General features: G+C 36.6%; 2 protein-coding genes across 2 annotated transcripts; both read right to left on the reverse strand.

Moving 5' to 3' along the window:
• Nucleotides 1-1,411: 1,411 nt before the first annotated feature.
• On the reverse strand, nt 1,412-4,089 carry s100a1 (S100 calcium binding protein A1). The gene is made up of 3 exons (XM_028471832.1): nt 3,955-4,089; nt 2,678-2,834; nt 1,412-1,697 (listed from the first exon to the last, which is right to left on the reverse strand). The coding sequence occupies exons 2-3, from the start codon at nt 2,822-2,824 to the stop codon at nt 1,536-1,538; spliced, it is 309 nt and encodes a 102-aa protein (XP_028327633.1). The 5' UTR covers nt 2,825-2,834; nt 3,955-4,089; the 3' UTR covers nt 1,412-1,535.
• A 713-nt stretch (nt 4,090-4,802) lies between these two features.
• On the reverse strand, nt 4,803-21,893 carry tlr18 (toll-like receptor 18). Its single transcript, XM_028471828.1, has 4 exons — nt 21,819-21,893; nt 11,030-12,025; nt 6,105-7,287; nt 4,803-5,259 (listed from the first exon to the last, which is right to left on the reverse strand). Exons 1-4 carry the CDS (start codon nt 21,824-21,826, stop codon nt 4,831-4,833), a joined length of 2,616 nt encoding a protein of 871 aa, XP_028327629.1. The 5' UTR covers nt 21,827-21,893; the 3' UTR covers nt 4,803-4,830.
• Nucleotides 21,894-23,432: the final 1,539 nt, after the last annotated feature.

Here is a 23,432-nt window from a genome sequence, read left to right on the forward strand (position 1 = left end):
ATTGAAAAGCTTGTACTGATATGTTTGGCGCTCGCTGTATATTAACAAGTGCCACATTTGATCTCATCTCTTCATAAAACTGTTGTTGACATTGGATGTAAAGGCTCACAAGTTGAAAGAGTGCATGAGTGTGCTCAGACACAAAGCCCATCATTGAGCAGCGATATTAGCTGAATTTTCACATTGTAGAAAACTTTAAACCACCTGCAACATCCTCCAGAACGACTGATTAGTGAGTGGGTTACGCTGCATTTGATTGCACTCGGAACTCAGATAAATCTGACTGAATGAATCAGAAAAATATACAAAATGGCCCTTCAGCTTGGGATGCCAATTCGGGAATTTGGTTAGGATCCAATCGGCCCGAGTCAATCAAAATAACATTTTAGCAAAATGGCGGTGCACACCATTAGATGTAAACAGTCACTTTCTCCTCAACATTTATTTCATGTGTTGTTTAATTCAGCATTTGTTACTAAAAGTGTATAGAATAACGCTGTAGTGGCATTTCCATTCCCTCTCTGTTCATTAGAACGCTGCTCTATTGATGCCTGTATAATTTAATGCATTCTTTCTATGAAACATACAGGATACAACCCATTGACCAAATAAACCCTGTCCCCGCATCTGACCAGTAAACCCTACAACTTGACTCTGTCTCATTCCATTCAAAACTGCCACAGTCACTATTTTGTCATCTTTCAAATGAACAGTCCAGACTGATATAATTACTTGTGGATGTGCAGTAGTATATCTGTATCATAATTCAATTGATTGAGAAGTCAAATTGAATTGTCGGAGGGTGGGGCATGAAAACAAAAATGCAATGACCTCTTTGCTTTCTTTAATTGTGTCTCAAAATGAAATTTTGATTATTTACCAATTTGATATACAAATCGAATAAGGCAGCTACAACCTTACATTTTAATTTTCAAATTGAATTTTGGTACTCATTTGCTGAGCCATCTTTTGATAATTAAAACTTAAATGTAATTTTCTTTATCATTTTAATTAAGTTACAAAATGAGCAACCTTGACTAAGAAAATGCAGTTTGGATTATGTATTCATTTTCTTTGAGTTAAAATAAATGCAGCTGTAGTCTGAAAACATTTGTTAATCCATTTTAAATTAAGGTACAGATGTGTTTCCGTAGTTTTCTGAGGGATGAACAGAGATGGTTCTGCATTGGCCTGCCGTTAAAGAACAAAACTGATGTGATTTCCAGTGACATGATACTTTTGTGATTCATAGCATTTGGTGACATTTAAAAAAATCAGTCCTTTGAGCCCAGTGTGAGCTCCATGCTGATCTGAGATGATTTTTTTTCTCTTCATTACATTGCAAAATGTCAAAGCATCTGCTCTTTTGAAAACACGACAGGCACAAACCATCAAGCTCATTAATCTTTTATTTATTAGTAGTCACAGAACTTTGAAAGCGCAAGAACAGTTTTCAGCATTAATATTTAGCAATACTAGATGTTCCGTCTATATTATAAAAACTGAAACTCCCTGCTTGACTGTTACTATATGTATTAAACATCGTGCTGTGGTCTTATAGAATTCACAAAGAATTCATTGCAGGCCACTGTCAGCGCAGCCACAAGAACCACAAACTCCTGGAAGTCCACTTCACCGTCCTTGTTTTCATCCAGATCGCACATGATTTTCTCCACCACAGCAGAGTCACTGGGGCCCTTTTTTTAAAAAAAAAAAAAAAGCGATTAGATTAAACTCTCAATTAGCAATGTTGCAAATGTATTAATCTTCCTTTTTTTTTTTTTTTTTTTTAGAAAATTGTGACAGAAAAACCAAGGTAGATTTAATTTTACATAGCAATTGTAACCGAGTAGTGTTACGCCCATTTTTTCTTGATACGAAGGGTTTAACATTACTGCAAAAGTGGATGTGGGCAAGCCTGTAATGGATTAAAAAAAACATTTAATTAAATTTAGGGATTTGGTTAGACATTTAAAGAAGGAAAAATATAAATAAATAAAATTTTGGATTTTTTTTTTTTTTTTAATACGAGGTTGGGATTTTGTCATGGTTATGATTTTTTTTTAAAGGAACTTGTAAAGTTAAAGTGTGCATGCCTTTCACTCTTAGTAAACTGGAATTGGAAGTAATTTGACCAAAATACTAGCCATGAGGGTCTTAGTCTTTAGCTTTTGCCATTTAGAATTTTATTCTACCATTTGATGAAAAATTTGAAAGCGCAATATATATATCAATTAGAAACTTGCAGTGTTTATAAATCATGAACTTGAGCATATATACTTGTGAGCTGTATTAAATACATTTGATGTTTTATGTCATTTTGCTCAGTAACTGCATCCTACCACTGTCGTGCCCTCACTCTGATTCTCATTTGCATTAAAAATGTAACATCGCCCATTAAAGTCCTTGTCATGAACCTATTAAGGAAAGTTTCACACTGTGTTTAACAGCAAGTGATAAGATCACAGATGTAATCACAGCAGCAAAATGTGTCACCCACAGGAATCATTTTGAATTAAGGAGAGAATCATTGAAATAAAAAACTCTCACGATCAAGGCAGGCATTCATATTTTTTTGGGGAAAAGGGCAAAGACTAGAACTATGGATAAGAGCATGTTAGTCCTGAGGCATTAAAGATCAATGTAAATGTTAAGATTTAGTATTAGTTTCACTCACTGCAAGAAAATCTGAGAGTTCATCCTGTAGCAGGTTTTTCAGTTCTTTCTTGTTCAGCTTGTATTTGTCTCCTTCTCTTGCAGAATAGCGGTGGAAGACTTTGATGAGGTCCTCCATCGTGCCTTGCAGGTTGGTTGGCCGACTCATTTTTGCTTTTCTGTATATTAAAAAATAAATAAAATCACAGTAGATTAATAGCTTATCAAAAGGCAGAATTTCTCTGCTTGAGCCAGAACGCTTGCATATTAAACATATGGTAGTTTATCGACCTTTGAGTTCCGACGCGCTGCTTCAGGAAGTAAATACTAACGTACAACATTTGTTATTCTCTCTTTATACACACGGCTTCGTCAAAGCCAAAAAGGAAATTGTGCATTGTTGCATTCCAGTCTACAAAGAACAAAATCTACATAATTACAGGCCAGCAGTCATAATCCTGTGGCTAACTAGTGTACAATCTAAAAACACTTAACCCACGTTTTAGTGGTGAACATACAAACCCAATATTCATGCAGCAAAAAATATAAAAATTCCATAATTTTGTAGAATATGACATTTTAAAAAACAATGCACAAAGCTCATTTATCAGAAGTGAAATAGTTGTATCAAGGCACTTCTCACCTTGTTTACTGATAATTTCCAAGATTTTCAAATGTAACTTTGTGTTTTGAACCAAGGGCCACATACTTTCACAAATTTACCACAAAGCATGTATTCAGCAAAATGTCATTGGCCATCATGCAGTTGTAAATGTCAAACTTGTTTAATGGAAAAAACAAACAAAAAAAATATTAGTGAGACTCATTAGTGCAGCTCTTTGTTAACGAGTATCTTTGGCTCCAAAAGTTGGATGACCCTTGTTTCAAACAGGTCAGATGTCTAAATTACTGATGCCCTTCACCAACAGACACCTGATAGCAGATACAGGGGGACATTTCACCTCCCTACCTCTTTGAACCCAACACAACAAAGAACAGACCCCCTCGATGACTGTTGGCACCACATACAAAAGGAGATGTGTTACATAATGAAATGAAGGTTTTAATCTGAACTCTGCACTGGTTAGTCATTTATCACTCTTTATTAAAAAAAAAAAAAACCACATGCCTCTTCATTCTCCTGAATTTCAGAGCAGCCAATTTTCTAATAGCCTACTGAACACACGCTAATGTCAAATGCAATTTAATGTAACAGTGACTGATGCACTATCAAGTTCTAAAAATGAGCAGACCGTCACTCACACAGTTCTTTCTTTAAAACAAGGAAATCATTCTTACGTGAACAGGGCAGCAGACAGGTGCAGGTGAAAGTGGTGGCTTGGTTCTCAGCTCATCAGATCCCTCCAGATCACCTGTGTGCATATTTATAAGGTGCCAGACAAGCCCCTCCCTTCAAGCTGCAGTCACACCCTTTCAGTGTTGCCATATTGGTAGCTCCTATTACATTTGGAACCTCGTATGACCTTTTTTGACATTTCCTTCTGTATTTCTGTGCAATAGCTCTCTTCTTACTTGATTTAAACAGTGAAGTAAACAGGAATGAATGGGTTCTGGATTTATACTTTAACTCAATAATGTCTCCTAGCTTGATCAAATGATGGTCCATGGCCTCATGCGAAACAGCATTAATCCACAAATGGCCCCTGCCAATGTCCATCATAATGTTTATGAAATAACACAAAAAATGATGTTTTAGAGGCTTTTTTGATAGACAAAAAGTCTGAGTAATTCCTTTGGTAATTATGCACTTATTTCTAATGTCTGTTCATTTGGCTCCACTTCAGTGTCCAATAGTAGCATCAACCATAAAACAATAAATTCAAGGGTTTCTGAATACTGACAGCATTGATGCAACAATTACATTTCCATAAAAATGGCAGAAAAAGAAGAAGCTTAGCAAAACCAAAGCAACCACATTGTAACATCTGCACTGAGTAGAACACATTTAAAGCTTAATATAAAACTCTATTATATTCTGCTTCACTTATCTGAGTAAAAGTCTCATTAAGTTCACATTTAATATAGTATATTATGGAAAAGAGGTTTTATCACATGTTAAAGTTCATCTTGGTCCAGCTAAGCTTTTGGTGATGAATTTACAGTAAGCTTTGAATAGTTACGTTCTTTGGTTAACAAAAAAGTGGCACAATCATGTCAACATGCAACCACGGGTATCTGTCTCTGATTGTGTTTTGGGAAATCTACTTCTTTGGTTTCAGCGGACTCTTCCATTCCATTGCTTACTGGGAAACTAGACATAGATGTCGCTCCCACGGATGATGTCAGGCTTTTTACGCTCTGCCTTCTATACTGACTTGTTGATGGCTTTCCTAAGACGCTCTTCAGCTGTGCCCAGAAAAAGGCCTGCTGGTTAACCTGCAGTGGCCACTCCAGGTACGTCTTAGTGTTCATCATCTTCTTCAGCTTACAGAACTTGCTCGGCAAAGAGCTCGGATCAATGGGCTCCTTCAACACCAGGATGACATCACTGAAAGTCTTTCCCATCGCTCTCTGCTGTGCAAAGTACAGCTCATAGTTACACCACTCACTGTTGACAAAGTGTCGAGACAGGACGAATATTATCTGGAAATGAAGAAAACAGTCAAAATTCAAATCATTCTCAAATATTATAATGTGTGCTTCATAGGATAATTATTTTTAAAAAATAAAACATTACTGGCAACTGGTGCCAAAGTAAAGTAAAAAGATCCCTTTGTTTGGTGCGTCCTCCTTTTAACTATACGATTCCAATTCCAATATAGATCTATATGTTCTTTGCATTAATTTTGTCCATATTTTTGCTCATTTTGAAGGATTTCTTAAGTGTGGATGAATGAACCTGAAGTATGTGGCTTTTATGAATCTGATGAGATAATATAGGAATAAACTTTTTCTTGGTAATTACTAAATAGTGGGAGCGGGAGGGGTAAAAACTTTGCCCTTTAAATGTTTTTTTTTAACGTACTTCATCAATTTTCATGTTTTGCCATCCATAGAAAAAAAAATATGTAATTGAGATAAATTATTTAAGTTTATAGTTGCTACACTGCCTAGCTGTTGCAATAACCGCCTGTAGGTGCTGTATTGTAATGCCACTCTTGCAAACCTACACAGGAAGCCCCTTGTGTTTCACTTTCTTTTAAAGGTTTAGATCTCAGGAATTACTGTCTTAGATATACTTTCAAAAACAAATTGTTTTCTCATTTTCAAGATATGCAACGACCCATCAATGAGTCAAGGCCTAGCCTACATGATGAAAACATAATCAACAGCTGATGACAGGTTGGTTAAATGTCAAATTAATTCTAAAAAAAAGCAGTTGATCCAGTTATTGCTTGAGCTGATTGAGCTAATGGCTAATTTTCAAGTTTGATGTACATTTAAATTCTAGTGTGTCTAGTGACAGTCCTATTTCAAAACAATGTTACCTTAAGGCTGTTTTCAATGTTGTCAATGATGTTATCGATGATCCACCTCCCAGGTGTGAAGTCCCTCTCATGGATGCACAGACGATAGGGGGTCTTGTTGTTTTCCAAACATGGCAAGAGCTGGTCTCTCACCCATTCAGCATCTGAGTGGCTGTAAGATATGAAGGCATGGTAGGTAAAGGGCGGCAACTCCCCAGCTGCCTTTTCTTTGCGAGCTCTGTATTTGGCTCTGACAATCTGATATGTGGCCTTGGTGTACCAAGGCAGGTCAAAAATGTAGCAAATGATTCCAAGTATTAAAAGCACAGCACTAGTAGTGGCAACACAAATGAGGATGACCAGTCTGATGTCGCACGCTACGTAACCGGGAAAGAATTTAGCTAAAGGTGTGTTTAGCAAAACCTCCGGATGGTAACACCTGTAATTCCAAGGCCAGTCTGTGAGATTAATCTTTTTTTCTGATAGAGTTTCTTCCATAAAAGAGTGAAGATCACAGGTACAGTAGTAAGGATTGTTTCCTGCTTTGAGTTCGCATAACTGAGGCATGTCCTGGAAAGAATCCTTGTTTATGATGCCAAATGAATTGCCATCCAAAGCTAAGATCTTCATTGAGGGACTTTCCCATTTTGATGGGATAAACTTGATTTTGTTCCCGCTGAGTAGGAGATGCTTCAAGTTGGTGGCTTTTTCAAAGTATGCCATATCTAGCTGGTCCAGTTTGCAGTAGGATAGATCCAAGAAGTGAAGAGTTGTGGGGAGACACATGAGGGCTTCTTTAACAAACTCGTTATGATGAGCGATAAAATACGTGATGTTTGGTGGCCACACACAGTCTTGGCTCTCTTCAGCAGATCCAAGTTTGTTGCTGTTGACATCTATCACTTGCAAATGCTTGAAATCCCATGTGAGAGATGATATGGCTTTTAAGCTTGATAGTTCATTAATGCTCATGTTAAAAGTTAGAAGATTTTTCATGGTGCCTCTGTTGTCACATCTCTGGTTTAAGACAAAGTTGTTTTGTAGACGATTGTTAGGGACATTTAGAGTCTTCACACCAGTCATCGCTACAAAGGCATCACAAGGCACTGAGTTGAAATAAACGTTTTCGATGGACAGTTGTTTAACTTTGCTGAGCCAAGTGAAGCTCCAGTCAAACCTCAGCACATCAGGATTACTTATATACCTGGGGAGAGACGAGAGATTGAGTCATCTATGAGTGTGAATGAATGGAAAAATGGAAAATTCTATCTACGATCTACCTCACTTTGAATTTTTTGCTTTACCAATATTTTATTACTGTTATATATTGTTATATCATCAATGTCATCTGCATTCATCAATAAAACTATTTTATTTGCAAAACTAAAAACTAAAAAAACACATCTAGCCAATAACTATCAGTGTTGGGAATAACACAATTAAGTAGATGTGAAAAACAGCACCAGTAACTTGAATAAACACCTGGACCACCAAGTTGACAGGGAGAGATGCAGGCGCGGCGAAGAGAAAGAGAGCAGAGGACAAAAGTGCGGAAACGAGTTACACAAAGCAGCATAAATTAAGTTTCTCTCGGTCTGCTGTGTTACTTGAACCAAGAGAAGTGAGGAGACTGGTGGCAGAGTATGTGGTGGAGGATATGTGCATGACTGGCCCAGTCTATACACAGACTAAGTGGCTTCTTAGGGCCCCCTGGCCACTAGAGGGCACCCAACCTGGCAACGCCACTTGCATGTTACTGGTACTGCTGTGCATTGTGCGCATCAAAACTGGAATTGCCTACTACTAAACATGTTAATAAATAATTCCTTACCCCTTTAGCACCGAAAGAATATCTGTATTATTACGTGAATATCTGTAAAAATGAAAAAGAATACTGTAGCTGCCTCTACTTTTTTGCGCACACATCGCGGAACATAACAAGGTCACATTGGGTCGCATTGATATAGGGCTATGGGTCAGGTAAGAGCCAAAATCATATTTACCTGTTTGCTGTTGTGATGCGCGACCTTGTTTCCGTGCACAGTTCCGCATTCACTGTGATTGACAGTCTCAAAAACAGGGAGTCGAAGCCTATTGGCTGGGCGCAGTCGGCAATTGTTTTCATTTGTATAGGGGTCTATAGGACGAAGGAGGGACTTATATATATTAATTATTAATGTATATGGGTGACCACTGGCAGTAGACCAAGGAAAAAGACTAGTTAGGTAATTTTTCTCATTTCAAAATAAACAGATTTCTCAGAAACTCCAGATATCAGCTTTAAGTAAAAACAATTGATATTATTTATTTTAATTATTTTTTTTGTGTTTGTTAAAACCGGATTTGAAGATTGTGCTTTTTTGTAAGATTCTACGTTTAAATATAGTTAATAAATGGCTTATAATAACATAATTGTCATAATTTCAAAATTCCTGTCAACTTTTAACATTTTTTTTTTTTTACAAAATCACCATGGGTCGCCGGTGGGCTTCTTCACCACCACTGGTGTTGACTTTATGCACAATGTGTTTGTTTGTTCATTGACTCGGTGTGTTTGGTCTGCAGTTAGATTCAGTTACATTTTTGTTCAGTACTTACATTTGGAGTGTTTACCTGTGTTTTCTGTTGCCTTTACTTAAATTTAAAAGCACTTTACTATTTTACTTGACTTTTGATAAGGAATGATTGCATGTTACAAAAATTGAAAGCAGGAATTGTAGATTTTATTTGTCTTTGCAGTTTAAATTGAGGTTTGGAACCATCTAGTGTAAGTTTCAATCAACAAGAAACTAAGTACGTGACACCGGCGTATGACTGAGACTGAGGCTCATAGAGATCAGATTCCTTCTCTTAAATGTGCGGTGTAGAAGATTTGTATTACGAGTGGTTTTTGTAGAGACATTCACTGTAGAAATGCTGCGAGCTGGCAGCTAAAAACAACAACAGAGCTAGCCAGAGCCACCACCGCAGTTGAAAATGACACATTTCCCTGGATTGTTTTTGTGCTTAGTTAATGTTTCTATTTATAGATTTCATGACTAGTTTGTATTAGGCGCTCATAGAAAACAGTGTTACATTTTGACTGGTGGTCATGTTATCTTGTGACTGGTTTGTATTGAGCACTCATAGTGTTACAATTTTACTGGTCACCATGTTAGCAGCAGTAAAAAACAGCGCACTGAAAAAGCCGACAGATATTGTAAATTAACATGCGACATTTAAAAGGTTACCAATCCCAGTGCATGCCAGCTTTGTGCTGTGAGCTTTAATTAAAAGAGAAAAAAAAGAATAGAAACAAAAAAAAAAAAAAATTGTGAGTCATGTCATAAGGTTATAGGTTACATTATAGTTGTTTCTAGCTCTATTGTATTTCATTTGAACAGGCCTAGACTTTAAATATTTACTATATCTTTATCATAACTTACCAGACTTTAACTTTATCTGCTTTTAGGGGCGACCGTGGCTCAGCTGGTAGTGGGTCGTCTTCTGATCGAGAGGTTGGGGGTTTGATCCCAGTACCTGACTATGTGTAGAAGTGTCCTTGGGCAAGACACTGAACCCTAAGTTGCTCCCAGTGGTTGACTAGCGCCTTGCATGGCAGTCCTGTCCCACTGGTGTGTGAATGTGAGAGTGATTGGGTGAATGAGCTGATGTGTAAAGCGCTTTGAGACTGCTTCAGTGTGGTGATAAAGCGCTATATAAAATCAAGTCCATTTACCATTTACCATTTTATGATTCTGACAGTCATTGTTACTTATTGTATTGCGCCATGAGCCTTCACTGTGCCTATTATATTACATTGTTAGTAGCCTACACAGTCATTATGCTATACCACATCACCCTCCACTGGTTATATAATCATCTGCAATAAACTATATTTTAGCATTTTAGAATGCTAGTCATACTTCTGCGGTTATTTTGGTGAAAGTAACTCAAAAGTAGTTAACGCATTACAATTCAGAGACAGTAATATTGTAATGTAACTAATTACTTTTAAATGACATTAACTACAAATATGTAATGTATTACATTTTGAAAGTAACTTGCCCAACACTGATAACTATATTATTAACAAAAGACATATTTCTGTAACTTGGCATAAGATTTGAGCATCATGAGGTATATTTAACAAACACTAAATAACTAATACTATGCAATGTTCAGTGCTTCTTTTGCTTAGCTAACCAGACTTCATATTGCCAACATTAAATTGCTGTTTTTATGATACGTATCACTTTTGGTTTCAAAAGCTTTGAAACTTAGCCTAAGATACAGCCACCGATAGCCAGGGCCGAGTATCTTCATCCATCTCATGGTCAATCTCTCTAAACAACAACACTATTAGACGTGACCCACCTCTCTCTGATTTGATCTTGCATTGATGTCCATGAAGTATTAAAGATATGGTATAGAACTGGGACAAACTGTATAAGGAACAACCTTCTAGAAACCTTTAAGTATCAGAACTGAAACAAAAAAAAAAACTAAGATGACAGGAGAAGAAAAAAGTATTGAGTAACGAGGGCATCCATAGAAATATATTGGAGTAAAAAGTACAATAATTGTCTTTTAAATGTAGTGTAAGAAAGTAAGAAGTACTGTATCCCCCAAAATTAAAACTTTAGTCGAGTACAGATACTACTACTACTAAGATTCAAGATTTAAGACGTTTTTTGTCATGTGCAAAGCACAACTGAGCAATGAAAATCTTCCTTTGCAAAGAACACAACTGACAACTGTAGAAATAAGAAAAAAAACTTGTGAAACCAAAACTAGAATAGAATAAAATTTAAATAAAAATAGAAGAATGATGGTGCAGTCAGTCAGTCAGTCCATGGTGCAGTATAGGACTTTGTACGTAGTCAATTTACTTTGTTAGTGTCCAACACTGCCCATGTACAGTAGTAATGAGACAAATAACAAGTATTACAAGTTGTCAGACTTACCAAAGATCCAGCTCATCCAGGACCAGGTCTGTGATGCCGGAACCCATGCCATTGTTCACATATGTTGGTGATCGAGCAAAATCAATGTACTGAAGCCTCAGCTTTTTAATGGGGGCCACTTCTAAATTCAGCAAAGCCATTCTGAGCAGGTTTTCATTGAATTTTCCCCTGTAGAAGATAAGCCGATCAGCCGTTATGTTACTCAATCCTTGGAAAATGTCCTTGTCTCCCACGTAGTACATGAACTCGAATAGATTACGGAATTGGAGGGTGGTGAAGGTCTTGTTGGCTAGGTCGTGTAACATGTGAGAAAGGACGTTTGGCTTTCGGTCTATGGCCATGTCAAAGCCAAACTGCTCCGTCTGTATCATCTCTACACTTCCAGGTTCATAGTAGCTTAAATTGGAGGAACATTTGATGGCAAAACTTTGTAACTTGATATTTTTCAGGGCCTGGAAATCTTCTTTCTTCAGACCCATGACTAAAGGTCCTCCCATGGAAAGAGTCTGAAGTTTTTCAAATCTTGAGAAGCTCTTTGCCAAAGTGGCATGTTCATAAAGGTTGTTGGACATGAGGAGGACTTTAAGATTTACGAGAGGTGTCAGAGCTTTGACAGGAATTTCCAGCAGGGAGTTATTAAAAATGTCAAGTTGGTCCAGTTGTGTGTTACTCTTAAATGCTTCATCGTCGATGTATGAAATGTTATTGAACTTCAGCAGAAGGATGCGAAGCCGGGGGAGACGGGAGAAGTCATCAACGTGAATTGCTTGAAGTTCATTAAAGGACAAATCTATTTCCTCGAGTGTTGATGGAAACTGTCTCCATGGGACTCTGTTGAGCTGTCTTCCCTGGCAGTCAGCAGAACGGCCAGAACTAAAGATCCGACATGGTGCGTGCTTGGTGCTGGTGCTCAGGACGGCTGATGGAGTAGGGGATGTGAGAGCTTCAATGAGGATAGCGGAGAAGTAGATGAATGTCCAAATCATTGCGGTTGACCTACGGGTAAGGTTGGGATATTGTTATTTAGTTTTCCATCAACATTCTTTCATGTTTTTAATACTAGTGCTGTCAAGAGATTTAAAAAAATGAGCAAATGATTAATCATGCTCTGTAATAATTAATCTAATTAATCTCTTTTTTAATCCCACCTAAAAATTGCTGAGAAATGCCCTAACTTGAGGTACTGTCATTTAAATTAATGACATTTTTGCAGCAGATCAAAAGATTGATACATAACAAGCTGCTCTCACCTTTAGTTTTGACCGTCAGGGGGAAATATTGCTGTGTACTTTTATCTCCAAATAATCGAAAATACAAATGAAATAAAACATCAGGTCCATATGAAGTGCTATAAGTCAGTGGTTCTCAAAGCTTTTGTGCCCAAGGCACACCTATTGTCCAAAATAGCCTTTACTGTATAACACTTGTTATCACTCATATCATGTACAGTGTCACCTGAGCGATGGGCGACCGTAAATGCAAGCGCTCAATTTTCCCTCTTGCTGTTTCTCTGTTTTAATGTTGTCCTACAGACTTTGTCACAGTCTTATAATTCCCGCCTGCGCAACCGCGGGAACAGCGAAATATTACATTTTCTCTCTTTCTTTTTTTTTTAAGAATTGTTTTTAGGTATAGCGTGCATACAAAGTAGTAAAACCAAATAGAATTTTTTTTGTCTAGTTGTATATTGCAATAATAATGTATGTGTCAAGTGTCTTTATAACGTCATGGCTTCCCACACTTGAGAAAGGAAGGGCTTGACCAAACTCAGGATTTCACTCGTTCTGACGTTTATTCTTTCCAGTGACAGGAAAAGAGAAAAAAACCTTTCCACTATCTAAGATGTGTTTGATCACAGTGTGTGAGTGAGTGAGTGTGAGTCAGTGTATTCCTTCCTGGTTCCAGATCACCTCATCTCAATATTTGTTCAAGGCAGAACTTCCACTGTTTGTACTTTTAAAGCACAAACCAAAGCTTTCTGAAGACTACATAAAAAGGTTCAGGAAGCAATTGATACGATGAAATAGTCCAACACCTACTGGACAATCTTTAACATTTAGCATTTATTTTTTTTAAACTAATTTAGGGCTTAGTGTCATTCATTTTTAAAGGCAACGTTAAGTGTGTTGAACAATAGATATTCAATGTACAGCTTTGACAGCTTTAAAGTGTTTAACAGCCAAATACATTTTTTATTCATCATAAAACATTAGATAAAGTTGATAATGAAGCTTTTCTTTTAAAAGAGTGGTAGTATTACCAATATATTCATTCACAATACTTAAATGTGGGTAAAATGCAAAATGCTTTAAATATCGTGCTGGCCAAAATAAGATTTTAATTGGAAGGATTTAAAGTAAAGTACATTTTTTATTTATAAAGCTTTTGCAGATAAAAATCACAAAGTGCTGTACAGAACAGAGGGAGAAATTAAAACAACAGGAGCAGCATCATAAAAAGGATAATAAAAGTAAAAAAAAACCCATTTAACCAAAAACTTTTATGAAAAGTGAAGTCTTCGAATGTTTCTTAAAAGAGTCCACACAGTCAAGCTCCCAGAGCGACTGGTGAAGGTCATTTCAGAGTCTGGAACACCAGGTCTCCCCGGATTTAAACTGCAATACATGTTAATGGTTCAGAGCAGGAAGGAATCATTGAAAGAGAAAGATGAAACCACAGGGTTAAATAATGCAGATGTGGTCAGATATTATTATAATTATACACAGATGTGTATAGAAATATATATGTTGTACCTTTCCATAAAAAACCCCAAAGAACACAAAGGTCACAATCAATAGTTTAAATTGGCTGAATTAATTCTGAATAATAATTTATATTGACGAATGAATAACACAATTTTTGTTGTTTTTGTTTTGTAGATGTACTAAGATATTAGAATATTTATACAGCGATATATGAGTTTGTATGGATGTATATACAGTACTTATTTATATATATTGTCAACAAATTTTGGTTTCACATTTTCATTAAAAAAAAACAAACTACAAAAAACAGAAGAATAGTTGAAATTGGCTAAATTCATTTGAAAAACGAATTTATATTGACAAATTAAAATCACAATTTTAATTTTTAAACTGTGGTCTAACAATCATTGAAAAAAAAAAAAAACAAGACAAAAGAAACTGGCCTGGTTAAAATAAGTTACTACTATTGGAAAATACTGAAAATCTGTTCCCCACAGTGTGACATGGCAAGTGTCCTTTAATTAGCACCACAGGGGTTTTCACTCCTGTAATCAGTCAGTCTGCCTATTTAAACTGAGAATTAGCTGCTCTGCTATTTGAAAATTGTGTGTGCACCACAATGAACATGGGCCAATAACAATAAAGAGGGACGTTATTTCATAAAGTTTTAACTTAAAACATTGTTTTCAAACAGTATAGAAAGCAGAGCACAAAGACCCTGTTTTGTTTTGATTTTGTGTCTCTCAAATGTGGAAAAACAACAGTACGCTGGTAGCACAAAGCCATTTACTCAATGACCCATAAATGCAGCATATTTCATTTCTCCCAGTGAAAAAATGAAGAACTAAACACTGAGATAAAGACAATCTCTGAAATTAGAAAAACCACAATGACATGAGGCGCAAACCTCAAATGGAAACGTGCGCGGATCTGCTTGCTGTCGTTAACGTGCAGCCAAGCAGCAAATGTGCAGTGAAAAAGACATCAGTTTGATCCACTTAAAAGACGACACTTTGATTAGCTCTTCACAAGCGGGTACAACACATTGAGCTTTGCACAACACTCACCCTCCAGAGAGCGCTTTCCTGCTCATGGCTGTTTAAAGCAGAGCTCACGTGCAGACCTCATGCTTTATGCTACTAACTAAACAAACAGTGTTTGTCTGAATGACCTGCAGTGACGTAGCTTCAATAAATATTTCCCCACTGATATGGGTCAAATAGAAAAGCTTTCCTGTTTACCTTAGTGGGCATCAGACTGTGTTATTGAATTTCTTGTACATTTTGTACACTATGATGAACCGTAAGAAAACACTTAAACTGAGCCAAACTAGACTAACTGCATTTCCCAAGGATAATGCAATTCATGATGCATAAGCTGTATCCCCACGCGGTCATTATTATTAACAAATTCAACTGTATTATAACAGCAGGGGGCGCTGTCTGAACTGTTTCAATACATTTGAATTTAAAAAAAAATTGATTTGTTTTTGCCAATACATCAATAACCATTACATTTACAAAAACACCAGAGCAGGAGTTTCCTTCTGTACGCTGAGGTGCCCTGGTTGGTAAAATCGTAATTAATTTGTGGGACGGGTTATCGAGCGAAAATATCTTCTATAATAATAAGAGTACTCAGGCTGCGTCCACACAACACCAAAATGCTTACCCCTTAAATGGGTAAGTATGTGTGCGTCCACACAAAAAAGCAGAAAACAATGTACTAGATATACCAGGCCTGTATGTGGCGCTGTAACGCTGCCACAGAAATGCACTGAAACAGGGAAGAAGACACAATGAGCGTGCACGTAAAACTTGTGCAATGAAAAAAACAGGATTTAAAAAAGAAAGGAGGATGGAGACAAAGATAAAACAGGAGATTTGCTTGTGGACCGACGACAAGGTAGAGCTTCTGCTTTGTTGCCATTGTTACTGTTGAGTTGCGGGTTAAGAGAGAGGTGTGGCTATGGCGTCATCGATTGCAGAGTATGCGTATACGCAGTGTCGGCACAGCGACCCAGCGGGTGGTGTTTAGACTTTCCCACTCTGAGATCCGTTTTCAGAAGTTATCGTATCCGGCTTCTAGATCGTTGTTGCCGTGTGGACGCGAGGCGTAAAGGATACAGAACTTGATCGTTTACATTAAAACCCGTCTCCGTGTGGACGTGACCTCTGCCATGTTTAGATCAGCTCAATAAAATTCATTTACATCCATTCATAACTTTTTGAAATATCCGTGCACAAAAACTTCTCGAGGATACTGTATCTATAGTCCCTTCTGAATCTTCTCCAAAATCAAACGTTTTTCTTCATTTTGACATTGTCTATCAGCTTACCAAATTTTATTTAAATCCATTCAGAACTTTTTAGACATCCTGCTAACAAACATTTACAGACAGACAGATGGAAAGACGAAAACATTACCTCCAAGGTGGAGGTATTAATCAAGTGCATGGATAGAAATAGAGGGTACAGTGATGTCACAGTCAGTTTGAGTGCCGCACATCAAAAAAGCCATGCAATCTTTAACATGATAAAGAGGAATGACTAAAATTAGTATTAGTAACATTATTGATCTCCCGTCAAAAGTGGCCATGTTGTTGTTGTTGATCTAAAGCTCAGACTCAGCGCTCCACCCCAGTGACTGTTTGAAATCGCATACTAACGTACTCCACTCAATGAGTACATACTGTCTACGATGTACTATTAGTATGATTAGGATGGACCGTTCCCACTGAAGTGTACTTCAAAGTTTCCCAAGATGCATTTCGAACTTACGACGAAAACCTGAAGCACACTGAGGCTAAATATTTCTGGTAATTAGCTACTTGTGAAAGTTCTGAAAGCATTTTAAGTGAGAAAGTGAGCAAGCAGAATATCAACATGTGGTCATGTGATCCATAAAATTTGCGAAAACGCACTTAATGCCGACATTTTGTAGATTTTAAAGTTAAAAAGTAAGGGAAGACAAGAAGAGATGCTTTTATTTTGAAAAGGGGATTTCTGACTTTGAGCTTGAAGCCTGTGTCATGTACTGAGATTGTATATGCGCATGCGCGCTACCGGAAATACATTTTGGTTTTTTGTTTTCAAAGTGAACGGACCCATGTTTTGTTTATTGGATTATGTTAGGTTTAGGGTTATAATCTCAGTACGGAGGCAAACTCAGACCATGAGACCAGTCCCAGGATGATTTTACGTTCCCCTCGCAATGCATCATGGGGCAGTTGAGTATAACTACTGTGCCCGTTGTGCATACCTAAAAAATGTCCAGATAGACTGTAGTATACATCTGGGTATTTCTTACGTACTCAATCTTTCCAGACTATTGAATTGGAACTCACTATGTACTCCTTTTGACGTCAGACTTAGTACGAGTAATAGGTTAGCATGACATTACCAACAGCCTGTGTCAGTAGTAATGTCTACACCCTCTTATTGAATTGTCTCCATTATCTAATCTGATTCTTAGTTTATGGTGTCTACTGGAAATTTGGCCTCGGATCAGACAAACAATAACACTGCGATAATAAAAGTCTTTGCGTAAAACTGGGCAATTAAAGCAAGGGAAATGAAAGAGGAATTGATAAAAGTGGTTCTTGCAGCTCACATTTTCTACCCTTGTTTCTGTTTAGCTGCTGACAATGTTACACTTGTTGTTGCTGATTGGGTTGAAAATCAGTTTGAAGGAGGTTATGTCTAGTAACTGAGATTCTGGAAGTAGCTTTTACATCAAACCATTTGTTACATTTTAAACTCATTTTAGTTCAGGGGCAAAATATGGACCAGTCTTACCTCAACTGGTCTTGACCAGAAAAGTCCAAGCCTTTTTTTGGTTTTTCATTTTATTTAATAGAAATATGTATAACATTATCAACATTTAGGCCCTAAATGTTACGCTCCCTTTGTAAATGACTGTATACCAATCATTTATTGCTTTGTAAACTTTGAGTTTTCATTAATGATTTGTGTTTTCCCTACAATTTCCACTGAGAATCTTATAAACTGTAAATATCTATGTATATAATTATTTTCCTGCAATTTGCTTTGCACCCTGCCACAAAGATTGCCATGCTGTACACTCAACAGGAGGAAATACCCAAAGGACACGTGAAGATTTACACTATCTCTTCCTAGCGTCTAGATTAACATCTGTTCATTTACACTTTTACAAACAATGACTTCATTCATCTTTTCACAAGGAGGAAGAAACCCAGTGTCATGTAAAGCAATGTATACAGTAGTTCACGAACACTGAGGGAAATATTTTAATTTTAAATTGCTAGCTGTGTTGTGTGTGTTATAGTTACAGTACTTACAAAGCTATGCAATTGAAGTTGCAATTCTTTGAGAGGATTATGATGAGTCAATAATAATACAGCAACAGGTTAGTTTTCTTTTGGGTGTACCGAACGACTCTGGGTGGTTAAAGAAGATTAACAAAATTACTTTTTATTATTGTTTGTTATTATTGGAATTGTATCTTTCCTTTATATTGCTGTTGTTAATATTGTTATTTACATTGTGTAAATATGCATTTTGTGTGTTTCTGCAGTAAATAAAGAAGTCAACTCAACATGGGCGACCGTGGCTCAGGTGGTAGTGGGTCGTCTTCTGATCGAGAGGTTGGGGGTTCGATCCCAGTACCTGACTATGTGTCGAAGTGTCCTTGGGCAAGACACTGAACCCTAAGTTACTCCCAGTGGTCGACTAGCACCTTGTATGGCAGTTCTGTCCCACTGGTGTGTGAATGTGAGACTGATTGGGTGAATGAGCTGATATGTAAAGCGCTTTGAGACTGCTTCAGTGTGGGGATAAAGCGCTATATAAAATCAGGTCCATTTACCATTTACCATTATTCTTATTTGAAGAACTGTTGGCTCGCTGCCAAACTTAACAGAAAATTAATGAGATCCATGATGTGAAAAAAAAGTCCTGTGCAAACTGGTATTGGTTAAAGTTAGAATTTTTTGTAAGTATTAGACAATACAGGTTATCTGCAAAGACGCTAATATTAGCCATCACACCTAAAAAGTAGCTACTACGTCCAAATACTCCAGAATTTGGCTCCACATGTGCTAACAAAGACCAGAAAACGTGCTTGTATTACACTGGTTTTAGTATCGTAACATGCCTCTAAATAAAATATACAATTTATAAACATCCAAGTTATCATATATATTAAAAGAAAAATCAAGAAAGTTGTTTTTATGTAGGTTTTTTTTTTTCTTCTCCAAAGATGAACATTTATTTGATTACTTTTGGATTTGTGGTAAAGTGTACATCTATAAAACATACAAACAAAGACATGGTATAATTTTCTGTCTAGGTCCAAGAATTACAATTTTTATATTTCATGGTTTTGTATTCATGCTCAATAAAGCAGGAAGAGTCGCACGTAGAGAAAGTCAAGTTAAATGCAACATTTATGTCAACAAACAACAAAGGTGCCTGTTATCCAATAAGCTGTTATGACGTTTGTCTGGTGTGTGACGCAAAGGGAGCGAGAAAATACCTCTGGCAGCGTGGCAAACTGGTTTATTTAGCAAGAAAGTTGGCAGAACAAGAGTACAAACCTGAAAGGAAATTCTACTTACTGTATACTAGAGTGCATCCATACCAGGGCAGCATACGTTGATAGTTTTTAATACACATTGTTCTGGATTAAATATCTTTAAGAGCAAACATCTAAACAATACAAATCTGGTGTTTGATTTCACTGACCCTGGCCTTCGCAAAGTCATTAACAAACTCCTGGGGATAAAGCTAATGTAGGAGAATTTAAATGAACTATTAATGTGTCAAGCGTGTTAAAGCTGCAGTTTGTAGAATTGTGAGACTTGTATAGAAACAACCATGCCCCCCCCCTCCCTGTTTAGAAACCTATCTTCCTTTACCGGTATCCCCGTGAAACGCGCACAACTGAGAAGCCCTTAGCAACTTTTTTCTTAATAGAGACTAGGAACGAATGCAGGGACTGCATCTTGTGTTATTGGAGAGTTTTCTGACAAGAATGCATGTATCACTTTCTTGTGACTCCGCCACAATTGCTCGTTGACATAAAGTGAAGGACTTTTAGAATCCTACGGTGAAGTTCTGTGAACATGGATGAGAAATATTTGCAGTACTCTTAAAACTGGTGAAGAATTTCAAGGATAATAAAGCAAATAGAGATCATAGTTCAAAATAAACATATAAACAATCACTGTGAATGAGTGGAAGCAAGCAGGAGCAATATCATCCGACCAGCAGCAAAAAGGGGCGTTTTGGTTTGTAAGCGAGTACACCCCGTTTGACGCCACAAACACCCCCTTCTTCTTATTTGCTTCTGAATTGTATCTTAACGTCCGGTGTCGCGGTCTGAGCTTACCTCGTACTGAGATCGATTATGAGCATATATGCGCAAGCGCACTACCGTAAAAAATTAATTTATGCGAATGAAATTATTCAATTTAGTTTATTTTTGTTTTCAAAGTGAACGGACACGTGTTTTATTAGTTTATTGGATTAGGTTAAGGTTATGGTTAGGGTTGCATGTGTGCCCATGCGCATATATGCTCATAATAGGTAAACTCAGACCATGACACCGGTCTTGATAGGTATTTCAAAATAAGATATTGTAATACGGTAAGGATCATATTTTCCATGACCTATATGCTGAAGCAGTAACCAAGCCATTTCTGATTGGTTGGTGAAAAGGTACCAGGACCCCCACTAAGGCGGTTTTGTAGCCCATCCGTAACACCCCACAGCTGGCCTGACCCACCTTAGCAGAAGGGTGCATTACTTTGGCTTTAGCATGTGGTTATTCATTGAGCAATTTGCAACTTTTCAGCACATATTTGAAATGAAAAAAAATTAAGTTCCTATTATTTTTGTTAAATATTCTAGCCAACAGAAGCAAATTAAAATACCAAGTGCAAGCACATTAAAACTGCAGTGTCAAACTGTGTGCAGCAGATCATTTTGTCTCTCCAGGAATAGTTCAGGATTCACCAACAATCAATACAATCGATCGAGACAGAGTCTAAAGTAATGAGGTGCTTTTCATTACCCTTGTTTATTAAATTGCCCATTTGTTATCAGTTCCCACTAAACCTCAATGAGAAAATAATGGAGAGGTGTTTCCAATTCAAATGATGCAATAGGCATTCAATCGCTCTGATAAGGTTCTTCTAAAATCTTACTGGGCACATTCTGGATAGTTGGTGGTCTATACACAGCTTAAAGCTGCAGCATGTACATTTCTTTTTTGGCTTCATTTGGTCAAAAATCCATAATCACTTTGACATCATTAGCAACCACCATGATGGAAGTTAATGGGGATCAATTGAACAAATAATTAAACCTTTGAGGATATTGTAATTTAACGTGTTCTGAATGGACTGTATAACTTTGCAGCTTCTCTTGGCCCTGTATAAGACATTTAGAAATCCAGGAGCATGACGCAACCTTTCAGCCAATTAGAGATCTTTTTACAGAGTGATCAATGAGCTGTTTTGGGGTATTACTATTGGCGTTGATGTCCTCTGTAGTGAAAGTGCAATGCCGGACAATATATTTAAGTAGGGACAGTACATATTAATGAACATTGAAAAAAATGTAAATATGCCAGATTATAACCAAAGGCTAATTTCCATATGTTGTCCCTAGACAGGCTGATGTAATAAAATGTCACACTTAACAATAAAACATGGTGAGACACAAAACAATATACAAAAGAATTACATACAGGATAAAGAACAAAGGGATCATAAAATACAGTAACTTTTCATTTAAATGGAACACTGGGATCAGAACAACTACACTATAAAGAGAATGGACAGGATGCTGTAGGGCAAAGAAAAGCAGTTCACTTCCACACACTCAGAGTTGGTCAGTTATTTAAACTCCCACTGTGCATTGCAAATAGCCCTGTGCTGCCTTTTAAGAAAAATAACAACCTTTACCTCCAAACAGTTCATTTCACTCATAAACATTCAATTTCTATATTTCATTTATGCAACATTATAATTGGAATTAAATTTTAAAGTCAAAACCACTGCTCTGCAACAGAAGTGAGAAATGAAAGACTCTGCTCACCATGTCATGACTAATCCGAAGCTCTTCTTTCTCACACTGACTTCTCAGAACAAATTTTAACTAGACTTAACCAAGAAGTGACTCAACAATTGTTGTGTCATCTTGAGGCAAACCTGTCTATCATTTCTCCTCCCCTCCTCCTCCTCCTTTCACTTTAGGTGTGTTAGTTCCCGTCACTCTGCTTACAGCACTAGTGTGAGTGCAACGCTCAGGAATGTGGAGAGTATCAGAAACGGGAGCTTGTTTTACGGAAGTTTTGAGTCGAGACATTTTTACTTGACTTGGGGGGAAAAAAAAAAAAAAAAAAAAAAAGGAAAGATACAATCAACCCATTATAGTGGTAAAATAAAAAGACCGGATTTGACAAATAAATGATTAAAACATGCATGTGATCAGTGAAATATAAACCAGTTAGTAAGTTAATGATTGTATCAGAGCTGGACAGGAAACCAGTTCATTCCACTTCCTACATGAGATTATTAATGACCTGAATGGTTTTTAACTTGAAGGCATTAATATGTGAAGTGCTAATTTTTACGGGATTACACGATGAGCTGAGATGAAAGTAACGGATTATCACAAGTACTCGCGTTACTGTAATTGAGTTGCGTTTATGGGTACTTGTACTTTAATGACTATATTTCTAAATCAGTAAACTTACTTGTACTTAAGTACATTTTATAATAACTAATTTGTTACATTTCTACACCCAACCGTCACTGAGAAAATTATTATTTGTTGGGTAACACTTTACAATATGGGTCCCTTAATTAACAATAGTTAATGCCTTATTAGGCATCAACAGTTTAATAATAAGTTAATAATAATTAGAACGTATTACCTAATATTATTTACCATATCAGTTAATGAAAACATTATGAAGCATCAACAAAAGTTACATGAGGTAATTAGTTATTCTTATGTATGCATTACTTTTTATTAATCAATGTATCAGTAAATATTATATTAGTATTCAATTACTTATGGTGTTTGTTAAGTAAGGTGTTACGTAACATTAGTAATCTGGACAAAACATTGATAAATGTATAGAAGTGTCTCATAATGCTTAATAATGCATTAACTAATGCTAAACTAATTTTGAATTTTATTTATTGATTGTACATTTTAACAAACCTTTTATTTCATACAGATTCCTTTGTGGAAAACAAATTTGGTTCCCATTGTGCAAGATTTGGTATCTTCCTTTTTAAGTTTATACATGAGATGTTTACTGTATGCAAGGGAGCCGTGGCTAGTCTTAATTCGAACTTAGTAATCAATAATCAATGCATACATTTCCAACAAGGTTTATTCAAATGTTAAATTACACAAAAATACTGTAGAAGGAATGTTAACGAATATTTTCAAAGCGTAATGGCTGAGCTGCTGATTCAGTTTATTATATAATAATAATAATAATAATAATAACTGTATGTAATATTTGAAATGGCCCATTTGTTCTGCGTTTATTGTATTGTTTGTTACAAGCAAGAATGCTGCTACGTTGGCACTTTATTACCGTGAAGTTCTAACTTCTGAATGTCTGAATGCAAATGCTATGTTTGTTCAAAAAGCAAGTAATCAGTGGTCACGGTGAGAAACAAAGAAATGCTG

This window comes from Gouania willdenowi, chromosome 16, assembly GCF_900634775.1.
Source record: "Gouania willdenowi chromosome 16, fGouWil2.1, whole genome shotgun sequence".
NCBI classification, from domain to species: Eukaryota; Metazoa; Chordata; class Actinopteri; order Blenniiformes; family Gobiesocidae; genus Gouania; species Gouania willdenowi.